The sequence below is a fragment of the Syngnathoides biaculeatus genome, chromosome 21, assembly GCF_019802595.1.
Source record: "Syngnathoides biaculeatus isolate LvHL_M chromosome 21, ASM1980259v1, whole genome shotgun sequence".
Lineage (NCBI taxonomy): Eukaryota > Metazoa > Chordata > Actinopteri > Syngnathiformes > Syngnathidae > Syngnathoides > Syngnathoides biaculeatus.
The window spans coordinates 1,669,347-1,683,425 of NC_084660.1; the positions used below are offsets into that span (position 1 = coordinate 1,669,347).

Below are 14,079 nucleotides of genomic sequence, written 5' to 3' on the forward strand. Positions count from 1 at the left end.
TCCCCCCCCACCCACACACACAACGTACTTCCGGTTTTGTGGAAACTGGGAAAGCTTCCGGACTGTTCCATACGTGAATGAACTTTTCATTCATCCATTTTTAGCACCTCATCCTCAGCAGCGTCACGGGCAAGTATTTTATGTATGAATAACCACGTTTCTTTTTTTCGGGGTCACTCGCCCCAACACCCGATAAGCGTGTCGGAAATAAATTCATTGATTTAAAGCAGCGGGCCTGAAAAAGGACCAGTTGAGGCAAGTGCATTTAGTTTCTTGCAGGGGACATACCTCCATTGTTACATTGTCAGTCTACATGTGCTGCTGCACCCCATGTTCAAATCCCATTTTTTTTTTTAAATGAACTTTTCATCAATTTTTAGCACCTCATCCTCACCAGCGTCACGGGCAAGTATTTTATGTATGAATAACCACGTTTCTTTTTTTTCGGGGTCACCGGAGGGACGCCGCCCACTCGCCCCAACACCCGATTAAGCGTGTCGGAAATAAATTCATTGATTTTAAAGCAGTGGGCCTGAAAAAGGACAAGTTGAGGCAAGTGCATTTAGTTTCTTGCAGAGAACATACCTCCATTGCTATATTGTCAGTCTACATGTGCTGCTGCACCCTATGTTGAAATTTTTTTTTTTTCTTCAATCCATTTTTACCACCTCATCCTCACCGGCGTCACGGGCATCTTCGGTTGAGAGCCAGGGCGCACTCCTATCGCAGGTCACAGCGTGGACAAACAAGCATTCACACTCGCGTTCGAGGGAAATGAGTTTTTCTACACTTTTCATGTTTGTAAACAAAAATGCTTGTAATATCTCAACCTTGTCATTTAACTACGTGAAATTATGGCACAGATTTCCACAAGACACACAATTTACCCAGGCGGGCCACATAAATTCACACGGCGGGCCGGATTGGGCCCCCGGGCCTCGACTTTTGACACCCGCGCTTTTAAAAACTGCAGCATGACGCACACAGCTCATTGCGCAATAAAAATATTTCCAAACTTTTAATCTTCCAACTGTCGAGCACATAAGTCATCGCTCCGACACGACGACCTCGGCTGCGGTGCCGCGTTATTTACGCCGAGACGAACAGAAAAAAAACCAAAACAAAACATTTGAGCCCGATCAAATCGGAACACAGATTCAGTCGGGCACATCACATCCTTAACTTGTCAGTCCAAAATCTTCCCTTTTTTTTTTTTTCCCCCCCAAACGTAGATCCCCCCGCCCCCCCAAACTGTTTTTAATTCATAGCACACAGCCGTGCCGCTAAATCGGGAAAGAAAACCCTATGAAACCAAAACACCGGCGGCGCTTTTCGAGCCGCCTCCTTCGCTGTCCTTGGAGGCGGACTGGTCTTGCGCGTCCCCCTCGCCCACCAGGCGAATGTTGTAGCGTTCTCTGTACTCCGTGAGTTCACGCCCCTTCTCCTGCATCTTGGTGGTGATGGACTCGATTATTTTCGAGATCTGTGGGGACACGAAAAGGTTTGAGGCTCGAGACATCTCCACAACCACCACCACCCCCAGCAGGAAAAAACCACGTCAGTCACCAGATTTACCGTAATTTCCGACCCGGAACATTTGTAAAGGAAATGACATTTGCTACACAGAGAACCCGCACCCGTGGAAAAGCCGCAAGTGCCCACATTGAAACACGACATATTTACAAAAGAAAGACGGTACACAGAAAGCGTTTTAAAAGTTTTAATACCTTACCTTAGCTTAACATAGTGACAACACGGGAGCACGAACAGGGCTGGTTTAAAAAAAAAAAAAAAAAAAGACGTGGCAGTAGCATAGCAGCAACACACTAGCGCGGCGCTAACAAGGCCGGTTAAAAAAAAAAAAAAAAAAAACAACGGTGAAAATCATTGAGTCACGGCAGTAACACAGCAGCAACACTATAGCACTGCGCTAACCCTAGCACGGCGCTCACAGAGATGGTTATAAAAAAAAAAAAAACTAAAAATTACCGCGGCACGGCAGTAATAGCAGCAACAGTATAGCACGGCGCTAATGCTAGTGTGGCGCTAAAAATAATAAAAAAAAAAAAAACAGCAGTAAATACCACTGAGTCATGGGAGTAACACCGCAGCAACTCGATAGCGTGGCGCTAACGGTAGCGTGGTGGTAACAGGGCCAGTTAAAAACAAAAACAAAAAAACACATCGGTAAAAATCATTGAGTCATGGCAGAAACACAGCGGCAACACTATAGCACTGCGGTAACACTAGCGCTAATGCTACCCTAACGCGGCCGGTTTAAAAAAAAAAAAAAAAAGTCATGGCAGTCACACAGCAGGAACATGATAGGACGGCGCAAACGCTAGCACGGCGCTAAGAGCTGGTTAAAAAAAATGGTAAAAATTACTGTGTCACGGCAGTAATAGCAGCAAAACTATAGCACGGCGCTAACAGGGCTCGTAAAAATAAATAAATAAAACATATCGATAAAAATCACTGAGTCACAGAAGTAACACCGCAGCAACACTGTAGCACGGCGATAACGCTAGCATGGTGCTAACAGGTCCGGTTAAAACAAAATAAAAACAGCAAAATTACAGAGTCACGGCAGTAACACAGCAGCAACACGATAACGCGTTGCTAACGCTAGCGCGGCGCTAACAGGCCCGGTTAAAAATAAATCACTGAGTCACGGCAGTAACACAGCAGCAACACTGTAGCACTGCGCTAACACTAGCGCTAACACTGCTGGTTTAAAAATAAATAAAAAAATAAAAATAAAAAAAAATCAATGAGTCACAGCAGTAACACTATAGAACAGCGCTAACCCTATCATGGCGCTAACAGGGCCGGTAAAAAAAAAAAAAAAAAAAACTGTAAAAATCAGTCACGGCAGTAACACAGCAGCAACACGCTAGCTAAGCGCTAAGAAGGCCAGTTTAAAAAAAAAAAAAAAAAAAACTCATACCGGTAAAAGTCCGTTCCACTGCACATATATTCCACCGATCCCACTCTTACCTTTTCCGCTCAAGTGCCCCCTTGCGGCCTTTAGAAAAAAAAAAAACCCCGCACAAATTAGCTGCATCACCGCATAAACCGCAGGGTTGAAAGCGTGTGGAAAAAAAATAGTCCCGTATTATAGTCCGGAGATTACGGGATTTGTGCACGCAAACATTCGCCGGGTGCGGAGGCCAAAAACACTTTCAGTATTTGTTACCTGCTCCTTGTGAGTCTGCAAAGCCGGCAGGACTTCTTTCACCGTCCTCTCCACCAACACGCCGCCGACCAGACGGAAGCATTTCCGGGATGGGTCCACGTCCTTCAGGGTGTCGATGACTAGGCTGGAGGGACACGTGACTCAGTCAGCAAAGAACGCCCAAAACGAATATAGTAATTAATATGTTATTACACTGTAACAAACTATTCACTTAAAATCACATTTATTCATGGTAGGGGGGAGGAACGGTCCACAAGTTCCGTAGTTTGGTTTGCATCTCAGATTTGTAATCGCGGTTTTCAGTTTGGTGCGCCTCTATCCGGGGGCAGTTCCTCGTTAACGGCATAATCCGCACACCCGTTTGCTCGGTAGGCAAACTGCAAGGGGGTCCAGTTGGGGACGTGTGACGCTCTTGAGGCGGACCAGCACGAGGCGTTCACAGGACTTCATGACCTCAGCCCTGTAGTCAGGTTGCAGGTTTCTTGGGGACTGGGATTTTTCATCCTGTTTGTAATGGTTTTCTGCTATACTTTGTAGTAGACTTGACTATTGTAATGGTCTTCTGGCTGGGTTCCCCAAAAACAGCTGCAGCTCATTCAGAATGCTGCAGCGCAGGTTGTGACCAGAACAAGGCGGTCAGAGCATGTAACTCCAATTCTAAAGTCTTCATATTGGCTTCCAGTCCGGTTTGGAATTCATTTTAAAGTTATATTTCTGGTCTTTCAAATACTAAACGGTTTAAAGTCCTGAATACATGAAAGAAACGCTCACGGAATACAAAGTTTCAAATTGTCATATCTTAAATGATAAGATTGAGCTATTCCAAGCATTTTTGTGCAACCAAACAAACAACCTCAGCCTCGGTTCTCGAACGCCCCCGTTCGAGAGCCAAAATCGGTACTCGGACAAAACGCGGAAATAGCAGAATGCGCGCAGGCGGACGATTCGGTTTTCGAACCGCCTTCTCGAACGGATTGCGGTCGACACACATTACCCTTGATTTGTGATTCCTTGTTTGGTTTTTCGTACCTCCTGCCATGAAAATCCTCTCGAGGGTTTTTGGCAGGAAGCAGGAAGTGACGTACAGGGTAGGAGCGCCCTCAAGCGGACTCGTTTTTTTCTATTAGTTGTACCTGCGGGAAAGTAGCTCGTTGTTCCTTCGTGTTAGCCAAAATGCCGGCTCGTCGCATTGCTGGACGTTGCTCGAACACTCGGGAGGACGGATTGACCCTTCCTAAGTTTGCAAGAGACCCGGTTCGTCGTAAAAAATGGATTGCACGGGTGCAAAGATAGAGAACTTCGTGGGTTCCAAATGACAGGTAGGTGTATAGAGCTAATTTAAAAATGGGGACGTAATCCGTAAATCATGTGTCGATGTGCCACCCCGGCCGAAGCCGTGATCGGCGGACGCGGCGCCACCGGGCCGCGGTGGAGGTAGATTGGACGGGGAGGGGGTTTGGCCACGCCGTCGTCGTCACTCGCGGGCGGCTGTGTTTGCCACCGCCATGGAGGCGGATTGGACGGGGAGGCGGTTTGTATACAGCTAAAAAAAAAATAATAATAAAAATAATAGTTTGGGCCGGACCACGTAATCCGTCTCTCGTAACGTAACAAAAGAGCTGCGTACGTATGACAGGGGTGCTAAATGTGACGATCCGTGTCGGGCTCGCCGGCGAAGGCTGCTATGAACAACACTTCTGGCAATGGCCCACTTAGCCGTGTGCGACGACAACACCATGAAGCGGCCCGGCTCGGCAATAAGCCACCTCCGCGCTGAAAATGAGCCACCCGGCTGAAGCCGCCGCCGCCGTCCGCAATGAACAACACCGTCGACAATGGCGCACTCAGCCGTGATCGGGTCGTCGCACCCGGGCCCGTGGCGTTGTGACCGCCGGCGGCTGAGTACGCTACATACTGTCGGGGAGTCTGCTGTTAGTTAGGAGTGATCCGCATATCATCTAAATATGGCTCAAAACGAGAGGGTAATATTACCCCGGTCACTTCACTCGATTGTGAGATGTTCTCGTCTTCGAAAAGGGCTTCCGTGGCTAAAGGGGCGTGTCCAAGAGGAGGGGCCACAGCGTGTTTTCAATGGCGAACGTCCGGGGTGACGTCACGGACAGTAAATGCAGCCAAAATGGCGACTGAAAGACACTTCCGCAACTTTGCGCACGGATTACGGGCTCTCCGCTCATATTTATTTTTTTCGTGTAGACATTAAAGTGAATAATGTTCCATGTATTTTACATTTGGAGTTTTTACCGGAACCAAGAGACGGGTTCGAACCATGACCGGGCCCACCTGTGTTCGTTCGATTCCATCTCTAACTCGGCTGCTTTGGAGGCCATATTGCGCTGCTCCTGACGCATCTTCTGAAATGTTGCCACCACCTGTCAAAGCAAAACACTTTTTTTTTTTTTTTTTTAAATAAATCAACCAAAGTAGAAGACTCCGAAGATCACACTGTTACACTTAATTTTTCACTAATTTGTTTGATTTATACATTTTTAACGTCTTCACTATACGGTGGTTGAAGACAAGCTTAACGTTCAGCGTTTGGGAAGCTGAACGGCTTCCACGCGGCCGGTCTTATCCAGGCGAAGAAGGCGGACCGGGGGTCGGAAACAAAAACAAAAAATATATATAAATAAATAAAAAGCTGACACGGGGACGGTACCTGTTCGGCGGAGGGGCTGCACTGCTTTCCTCCGGCACTGCTACCAGCTTTGGAAGCCGTGCTGCTACCGTTCGACGCCATTTTTTGAAGCTATCCGTTCTTCTTCTTCTTCTTCTTCTTCTTGGTTTTCTTCTTCGTCTTCATCTTCTTCTTGTGTAAAGGCAACAAGGCTAACCGTAACCCTGCCCTCCTGAGATATGTTCAATGACGTAGAACAAAAAAAAATAAAATTCAACAAATAAATAACTAAATAAATAATTCTGCGACATCGGATATGTTCGCCATTCGCACTCGCGCCTACAAGGAGAGCACGCAAACTCCACAAAGGAGTGCCGCGGTTTGAGAGCAGATACGTCGACCGTGCCCCCACCCCCTGTATGGCTAAACTCAATGCATCTTTGCCCCCCCTAGCTTAGCATCGCCGTCGGCACGGATTGCAAAAATAACCTATGGTATTTGGGGGTTGCCCGAAAATTTGCCTGTGCGAAAATCAACTGCAAGGATGTAAACATTCAACTTTCATATTTACTTAGCCAATAATATAAATTATCGTTAATGTTTCTGTGTCTCTCAGCGGGTCACAAACGTTTGGACCTGCTGCCAGTTAAACTTTAACACAGCGCGGCGGAGCGAGTTGACTTTAGTTCTCCATGTTGCGTCCGTTACGACCTTTGGTCGATCAAATTGTCACCGTTTGGACTATCAAGCTACATAACAGGTACGTATTTGTTTTCCCTTTTATTTTTCATATGGAAAATGTCCACTGAACGTAGTTTTAGCATTTATCATTATTATTATTATTATTACATTTATTATCATTGGGCAGAAATTGATCAAATGAACTCTATTTTGAAAGTGAAGGAAGTACTCTGAGGACAGAAATGAGCAAAACGATACAATACGAAACTATAACGAATGATTTAATAATTTGATTTTGGTGATTACAACCCGAACCGAACCATGGGACAATTTTATGCCGTTGTCCAGTCAATGAAGACCGGCAGAGTCTGAGACCTTGCTTCAATCATCCCGTATAAATATTATTTTATTAGTGTGATAGCATCATTTCCGGTTATTTGTAGCTTACTGCCACCGTTTTTATTTATCAAAAAGTGCTGAAAATGTAATGATTAAGGTAATTCTGCTATGCGTATTCATTTATTTAACCAAATGTGACTTATTTTATTTTTATGTTTTTAACTGGGGGTCGGGGGGGGGGGGGGTTCCACCTGTTGTCTGTCAGGATGTCCAGCTCTCGCCATCCGCTAGCTGCCTTGTGCCAACTTAGCGCCACGGCGGACAAGCGGGCCAACTTGCGGACGGCGCAAAAGTTGCTGGAGGAAGCGAAGCGGCGCGGTGCCCGGATGGCCTTCCTGCCGGAGGGCTTCGACTACATCGGCTCCAGCGCGGCGGAGACCCTGGGGCTGGCGGAGACCCTGGCTGGAGAGACGGTGGCGCAATACACACAGATGGCCAGGTCCTTTTTGCTTCTGCGGTTGCCTGGCAACCGGTTCAGGGCGTAACCCGCCTTCTGCCCCGCTGACAGCTGGGTTTGCTCCAGCACTCCCGCGACCCTTGTGAGGATGAACGGCTCAGAAAATGGATGGCTGGATAAAACAAATGTCTCCTCAGTGGACGATAATGCATTTTTTTCCCACAGGTTTTCCAGGTGTATAGGGTTACCGAGTTATGCTAACTAGCTAGTTAAGCTAACCCAATATTGTTAAAGGTCAAGTGTCATGGCTGTAAACATTCTAAAATAGATATTGTAATGAAAAATTATTCACTTTAATGTATCGTTTCCAGCCATATTTAGATGATATGCGGATCACGGCCAAACCGCATGCGGCTAAACCACCTCCCCGCCTGATCCAACTCCGCAATGGTGATAAAAAAAACGCAGCACGCGAGTAACGACAACACCGCCACGGCCAAACCACCTCCCTGTCCGATCCACCTCCACGGCAGTGATAAACCCCACCGCCCGCGAGCGATGATGCCACGGCCAAACCACCTCCCTGTCCGATCCACCTCCGTGGCAATGATAAACCCCACCGCCCGCGAGCGATGACGCCACGGCCAAACCACCTCCCTGTCTGATCCACCTCCGCGGCAGTGATAAACAACGCCCCCCGCAAGCGATGACTCCGCCGCCATGGCCAAACCAAACCAAACCGCCTCCCCGTCGGATCGACTTCCGCGACGGTGATAAACACTGCCGCCCGCGAGCGATGATGCCGCAGCCAAACCGCTTCCCCGTCCGATCCACCTCCGCGGCAATGAGAAACAACGGCGCCCGCGAGCAACGAGTCCTCCGCCATGGCCAAACCAAACCGCCTCCCCGTCAGATCCACTTCCGCGACGGCGATAAACACCGCCGTCAGTAGCCACGAGCAATGACGACTACGCCACGGCCAAACCACCTCCCTGTCCGATCCACCTCCGGGGCGGTGATAAACAACGCCACACGCGAGCAATGACTCCGCCACCATGGCCAAACGAAACCGCCTCCCCGTCGGATCCACTTCCGCAACGGCGATAAACACCACCGCCTGTGAGCGATGACCCCGCGGCCAAACCGCTTCCCCGTTCGATCCACTTCCGCGGCAGTGATAAACAATGCCGCCCGCGAGCGACGCCGCCATGGCCAAACCAAACCGCCTCCCTGTCGGATCCACTTCTGCAACGGCAATAATCACCGCCGCCCGTGGCCACGGGCGACAACGACGACGCCAAGGCCAAACCACCTCCCTGTCCGATCCACCTTCACGGCAGAGGTCACAGGTGCCCATGTGAGGACATTCATTTCATGGTTGCTTGAAGTATGTTCACGTAATTTTAATACGATTCAGCTTGGAAGCAGCGTGATGTACACAAGCAAGCTAGTGCTAGCACTAGCTCATTAAAAAACCTGTACAGTTGATTAAAAATGGTTGTGAGGTATGCTACAAAACGGGAAGCATCGTGAAAACATATTAAAAGGTCACGAAAATGAATTGAGATTCAGGAATTCGACGACGCATCTATCCACCCATCTGTTTTCTTCACCGCTTATCCTCACCAGGGTCGCGAGAGTGCTGTGTTTACTCGGTTTTGGATCGATAACAAAATATGCACTTTGCTCGCAAGTGGTCCCAAATCTCCTCCCGTTCCTCTCACCCCTCCCGCCACAGAAAATTGGACATCTGGCTGTCTTTGGGGGGCTTCCACGAACGAGGACGTGACTGGGAGTCCGAGCAGCGGATTTACAACACCCACATCGTCATTGACAATCAAGGTAGTATTTCATCCGTCCGTCCATTATCTACCGCTTTTCCGGGTCGGGTCGCGGGGAAGTGGCTTCAGCGGGGATACCCAGACTTCCCTCTCCCCAGCCACTTCCCCCAGTTCTTCCGGAGGGATCCCGAGGCGTTCCCAAGCCAGCCGAGAGACGTAGTCTCTCCGGCGTGTCCTGGGTCGTCCTCGGGGACTCTTTCCGGCGGGACGTGCCCGGAACACCTCACCAGGTAGGCGTCCGGGAGGCATCCGGATCAGACGCCCCAGCCACCTCATCCGGCTCCTCTCAATGCGGAGGAGTTGCGGCTCGACATTGACCCCCTCCCGGATCACCGAGCTTCTCACCCTAAGAGACTTTCCAGACTTCCTTTTCCCCAGCCACTTCCTCAAGTTCTTCCGGAGGGATCCCGAGGCGTTCCCAAGCCAGCCGAGAGACGTAGTCTCTCCGGCGTGTCCTGGGTCGTCCTCGGGGTCCCTTTCCGGCGGGACGTGCCCGGAACACCTCACCAGGGAGGCGTCCGGGAGGCATCCGGATCAGATGCCCCAGCCGCCTCACCCGGCTCCTCTCAATGCGGAGGAGTTGCGGCTCAACACTGAGCCCCTCCCGGATGACCGAGCTTCTCGCCCGACCTCCGGACACCCTGCGTCGGCGCTTCCTGAGCTCTCGCTGCCACGTTTTCACGCCCACGCAGGTGAGATCGTCTCCACCTACAGGAAGTGCCACCTGTTTGACGTGGAGCTTCCGGAAAAGGGCGTCTCGCTCAACGAAAGTGCCTTCACCATCCCGGGAGACTCGCTGGCGGCACCAGTCCAAACCCCCGTGGGCCAGGTGTCTTCTCCGCAACCAACGTCGAGTCGAGCCGTTTCCCCTTCCCCTTCTCACGGATGTAACGTTGTCCCGCCAGCTCGGATTGGGAGTCTGCTACGACTTGAGGTTCCCGGAGTTTTCGCTGGCGCTGCGGAAAAGCGGCGCCGACATCCTGACCTTCCCTTCGGCCTTCACGGAGGCCACGGGGGCTGCTCACTGGGAGGTAGGACGCGCCCCCGTCTGCGGCTCCGGTTTGAGCCCTTATGACATTTGACGGTCATAAAAAAACAAACAAATATCTTTCCTTCATTGTCAAATTTGATAACGGTGACCCCAAAATACACAAGAATGAAAATATTGTCAAGCGCTAACAGCAACTCGGGTTGAACAAACATTAACGGACGGGTTCTGACAAAAAATAAATAATAATAATAATTTAATTATACATTGTTTTTGTTTTGGTTTCATTAGGTAAGGTAAAAAATTTCGTGTGTGTGTATGTGTGTATATATATGTATCAATAGTTGTGTTGTGTTCTTTAGTTCCACGAATTCACACTGTATTGTTGAAATATATTATAAAATCATATATATTATATTATAATATTTGCTATAAATATAATTATATCTCTATAGATTCACATTGTATTGAAATATATCATATATAATTTATGTATTATATTTGCTAAATATATATATCCATATATATATAATTATACAGAGGAAATATTACGATATGATTTATATTATATATGATTATATTATATATTTCAATTATACAATGTGAATCTGTAAAGAACACTTCAACTCCTGCTATAGGCTACATATTTTAACACATCACCTAAAAATGATAAATATATATGTATAATATTATAATATATATAATAATAATTGTATATGTATAAAAAATATATATATTACATTATATACTATATTATATATTTCAACTATAAAATGTGAATCCGTATAAAGAACACTTCAACTCTTGCTATAGGCTACATCTGTTAATAACACATCACCTAGAAAAAAATCATAAATATATACATGTAATATTATAGTATATATAATAATTATATCTGTAAAATATAATGGATATATTACATATATTAAGTTATATATAATATATGTACGTATACTATATTATAATATATATATATTATAATGTATATATTATATATCAAGTTATATACAATATATATTATGTAATATATATATTTCATTATATACTATATTGTTTTATAGATTTCAATAATACAATGTGAATCTGTGTAAAGAAGACTCCAACTCTTGCTCTAGGCTCCATCTGTTAATAACACATCACCTAGAAAAAAATCATAAATATATACATGTAATATTATAATATATAATTATATCTATAAAATATAATGGATATATTACATATATTAAGTTATATATAATATATATACATATACAATATAATATTTTATATATATATATATAAAACAATGTATAAATTATATATCAAGTTATATACAATGTATATTATATAAGATATATATTGATTATATACTATATTATTTTATATATTTCAATTATACAATGTGAATCCGTGTAAAGAACACTCAACTCTTGCTGTAGGCTACATCTGTTAATCACACGTCACCTAAAAAAAATCCTAAATATATACATATAATATATGTATCTATATATATACTGTATACAATATATATTATGTAATATATATTTGATTATATACTATATGTGTCAACTCTTGCTGTAGGTTACATCTGTTAATAACACATGACCTAAAAAAAAAAAATCATAGACACTCTATTACTAGTGAGGTCATTGTGAAAAATAAGCACCAAGCAACAGGCTGCGGTGCTGTGTCGAGAACGACTCTAGATTTTGTGAGTTCATCAGAGAACCCATTTTAACAGGTGTTGCTCCGGGCGCGGGCCATCGAGAACCAGTGCTACGTCTTGGCGGCGGCGCAGGTCGGCCGGCACCACGCCAAGCGCTCCTCGTACGGCCACGCCCTGGCCGTGGACCCCTGGGGGGCGGTCATCGCCGACTGCGGGGGAGAGCGAGCGGGCGTGGCGCTGGTGGAGGTCGACTTGGAGAAAATCCGCACGGTCCGCGGGAACATGCCGCTCCAAAAGCATCGCAGGGAGGCCGGCTTTTACGCCAGCCCGGAGAGTCCAACATGAGGAAACCTGCTGGATTTGTTGATTTTCTCAATTAATATTCAATAAAATTCTGGAAATATTCTGGTTCCAGGATTGCTGGAGAGTTCGACGTCAATATCCGTCCGTTTCCTGTTGGGGGGGGGGGTCGAGGTGAGGAAGGAATTTATCGACGGGAGCGGGTCTCAAACATGCGGCCCGTGGGCTGTTTGCGGCCGGCGAGGGGATATTTTGTGGCCCTAAGTATGAAAGTATTATGGTGGTGCGGCCCTTGAGTTTTATGTGGATGACACTTTTACAGTGTCAGGTGTCACGGTATTACTTTGCGTGTGTTTTTTTTTTTAAAGATGTTTGAGAAGATAGGATTGTTTTTAATTTCTAATTGAAATTCCACAGTCCATGTGCGCCGTGGCTGCGGCTAGACTCCGCCTCCAACGGCCCCAAGGTGAGTTCGAGACCCCTGGTCTACGGAACTTGGATGCCGTGTAGTATGACGACAGTTGATTACATCCATCCATCCATTTTTTTTTTTTGGGGGGGGAGGGCAATTGCGGGACAAAGATAAAAGTACTACGGCTGTGATTAATGTTGAATATTCGAATGATTCTTCGGGCGGAATGACTCGGAGTTTGAGAAACGAGCTCCGGAGGTGGCCGCGAGCCGAGGTTCCAGGCGGCGGCGCCCGTTAGCTCCGGAAGCCGAAGCTAGGCTAGAGGCCTCCGCCGCGACTGAAGGCGGAGCACGAGCTTTGGCGGCGGCCGCAGGCCAAGATTCCAGGCGGCGGAGGCCGTTAGCTCCGGAAGCCGAAGCTAGTCTTGAGGCCTCCGCCGCCACCGAAGGCGGGCCAGGAGTTTCGACGTCGGAGGAGGCCTTTAGCCGAGCTTCGGTGTCTGGGGCTAACGAAGAGGTCGCAGTGGACGCCGTTAGCCCCGGACGCCGAAGCTAGGCTAAAGCCCTCCGCCACCACCGAAGCTCTGCTAAATGCCTCCGCCACCTGAAAGCTCGGTTCGCGGGCCGCCACTGGAGCTCGCTTCCCAGACTCTGCGTCATTCCCGTCCGAATAACCATCCGAATATTCATCATTAGTTACAGCCACAGATTCAAATCTGTATGGAAGTATTCCTCCGTCTTCCCGATCAACTGATACTGCTATTTCTTCATCAGATGAGCATAAATCCGAGAAATCGGCGCTGGGCATAATGGTGTCCCAAGTAATCCAGCGTTTGGAAATGCACAGCCTACCTTTGTCGTCCAGGGCTAACAGCCTCCGCCGCCACCCGCTTCATTAGCCCCGGACCCCAAAGCTAAGCTAAAAGCCTCCGCCACCACCAAAACTCGGATAAACACCTCCGCCGCCTGGAACCTCGGCTCGTGGCCGCCGCCTGGAACCTCGGCCTGCGGCAGCTGCTGAAGCTCGGTCCTCATACTCCGCGTCATTCTGCCCGAAGAACCGCCAGAATATATCACATAAATTACAGCCACAGGTTCAAATCTGTATGAAACTATTCCTCCGTCTTCCCGATCAACCATAATGGCTTCCCATGTAATCGAACGTTTGGAACGATATGTAACACGTCACATACGCCAACGTACATCATGTGACATCAAATGCCAGATCCCTGAAAATTCATAATTGTCGATAAAAATCTTCTCAAAACACTATTAAATGAGAGAGGATTTAAGATCACAATGTGAAAATAAGGATACATTTTACATGACCTATTGGATACAAGGCTCATGCAAAGCTCTGGATTTCCCCTTTAATACAGGGTCGTTTACAGTCCCCCCCCCCCTGCACCAACATAGGGCGACACGCAAACCCCACATGGAACGGTCTGGTGAAGATTCGAACCCAGGACCTCCCATCCTCGAGCCAGAACCCACCACGCCGAAGACGAAGAGAGTGAACCCATTCAACATGGCCGCGTGCCCCGGATGGAGACACGTGGTCGAAAACAGTCGCTAAAGATTCATTG

At 47.3% G+C, this 14,079-nt stretch overlaps 3 protein-coding genes across 5 annotated transcripts; 1 reads left to right on the forward strand and 2 right to left on the reverse strand.

Moving 5' to 3' along the window:
• Positions 1-901: 901 nt before the first annotated feature.
• Positions 902-6,096, reverse strand: pfdn2 (prefoldin subunit 2). Its single transcript, XM_061808473.1, has 4 exons — positions 5,874-6,096; positions 5,498-5,586; positions 3,197-3,320; positions 902-1,483 (listed from the first exon to the last, which is right to left on the reverse strand). The coding sequence occupies exons 1-4, from the start codon at positions 5,952-5,954 to the stop codon at positions 1,304-1,306; spliced, it is 474 nt and encodes a 157-aa protein (XP_061664457.1). The 5' UTR covers positions 5,955-6,096; the 3' UTR covers positions 902-1,303.
• A 201-nt stretch (positions 6,097-6,297) lies between these two features.
• nit1 (nitrilase 1) lies at positions 6,298-12,207 on the forward strand. 3 transcript variants are annotated; one of them, XM_061808461.1, is made up of 6 exons: positions 6,298-6,591; positions 7,117-7,350; positions 9,047-9,150; positions 9,842-9,978; positions 10,055-10,180; positions 11,858-12,197. In XM_061808461.1, exons 1-6 carry the CDS (start codon positions 6,524-6,526, stop codon positions 12,125-12,127), a joined length of 939 nt encoding a protein of 312 aa, XP_061664445.1. In that variant the 5' UTR covers positions 6,298-6,523; the 3' UTR covers positions 12,128-12,197. The 3 variants fall into 3 exon arrangements, with proteins under 3 accessions (XP_061664445.1, XP_061664448.1, XP_061664447.1); XM_061808464.1 differs by lacking the exon at positions 6,298-6,591 and having other exon boundaries at positions 7,323-7,350; positions 9,248-9,978; positions 11,858-12,207; XM_061808463.1 differs by lacking the exons at positions 6,298-6,591; positions 7,117-7,350 and having other exon boundaries at positions 9,011-9,150; positions 9,248-9,978; positions 11,858-12,207.
• Positions 7,344-8,964, reverse strand: LOC133494537 (uncharacterized). The gene is made up of 2 exons (XM_061808465.1): positions 7,962-8,964; positions 7,344-7,887 (listed from the first exon to the last, which is right to left on the reverse strand). Exons 1-2 carry the CDS (start codon positions 8,663-8,665, stop codon positions 7,686-7,688), a joined length of 906 nt encoding a protein of 301 aa, XP_061664449.1. The 5' UTR covers positions 8,666-8,964; the 3' UTR covers positions 7,344-7,685.
• Positions 12,208-14,079: the final 1,872 nt, after the last annotated feature.

Excerpts from the sequence above, each read along its gene's own strand:
- pfdn2 (XM_061808473.1), bottom strand. The coding sequence starts at position 5,954 with ATGGCGTCGAACGGTAGCAGCACGGCTTCCAAAGCTGGTAGCAGTGCC. Across the intron at positions 5,587-5,873 it reads GCAGCCCCTCCGCCGAACAG|GTGGTGGCAACATTTCAGAA; the intron begins GTACCGTCCCCG and ends TTGCTTTGACAG. Across the intron at positions 3,321-5,497 it reads ATGGAATCGAACGAACACAG|CCTAGTCATCGACACCCTGA; the intron begins GTGGGCCCGGTC and ends GTGTCCCTCCAG.
- nit1 (XM_061808461.1), top strand. The coding sequence starts at position 6,524 with ATGTTGCGTCCGTTACGACCTTTGGTCGATCAAATTGTCACCGTTTGG. Across the intron at positions 6,592-7,116 it reads ACTATCAAGCTACATAACAG|GATGTCCAGCTCTCGCCATC; the intron begins GTACGTATTTGT and ends GTTGTCTGTCAG. Across the intron at positions 10,181-11,857 it reads CGGGGGCTGCTCACTGGGAG|GTGTTGCTCCGGGCGCGGGC; the intron begins GTAGGACGCGCC and ends CCATTTTAACAG.
- LOC133494537 (XM_061808465.1), bottom strand. The coding sequence starts at position 8,665 with ATGGGCACCTGTGACCTCTGCCGTGAAGGTGGATCGGACAGGGAGGTG. Across the intron at positions 7,888-7,961 it reads GAGGTGGATCAGACAGGGAG|GTGGTTTGGCCGTGGCATCA; the intron begins GTGGTTTGGCCG and ends TCGGACAGGGAG.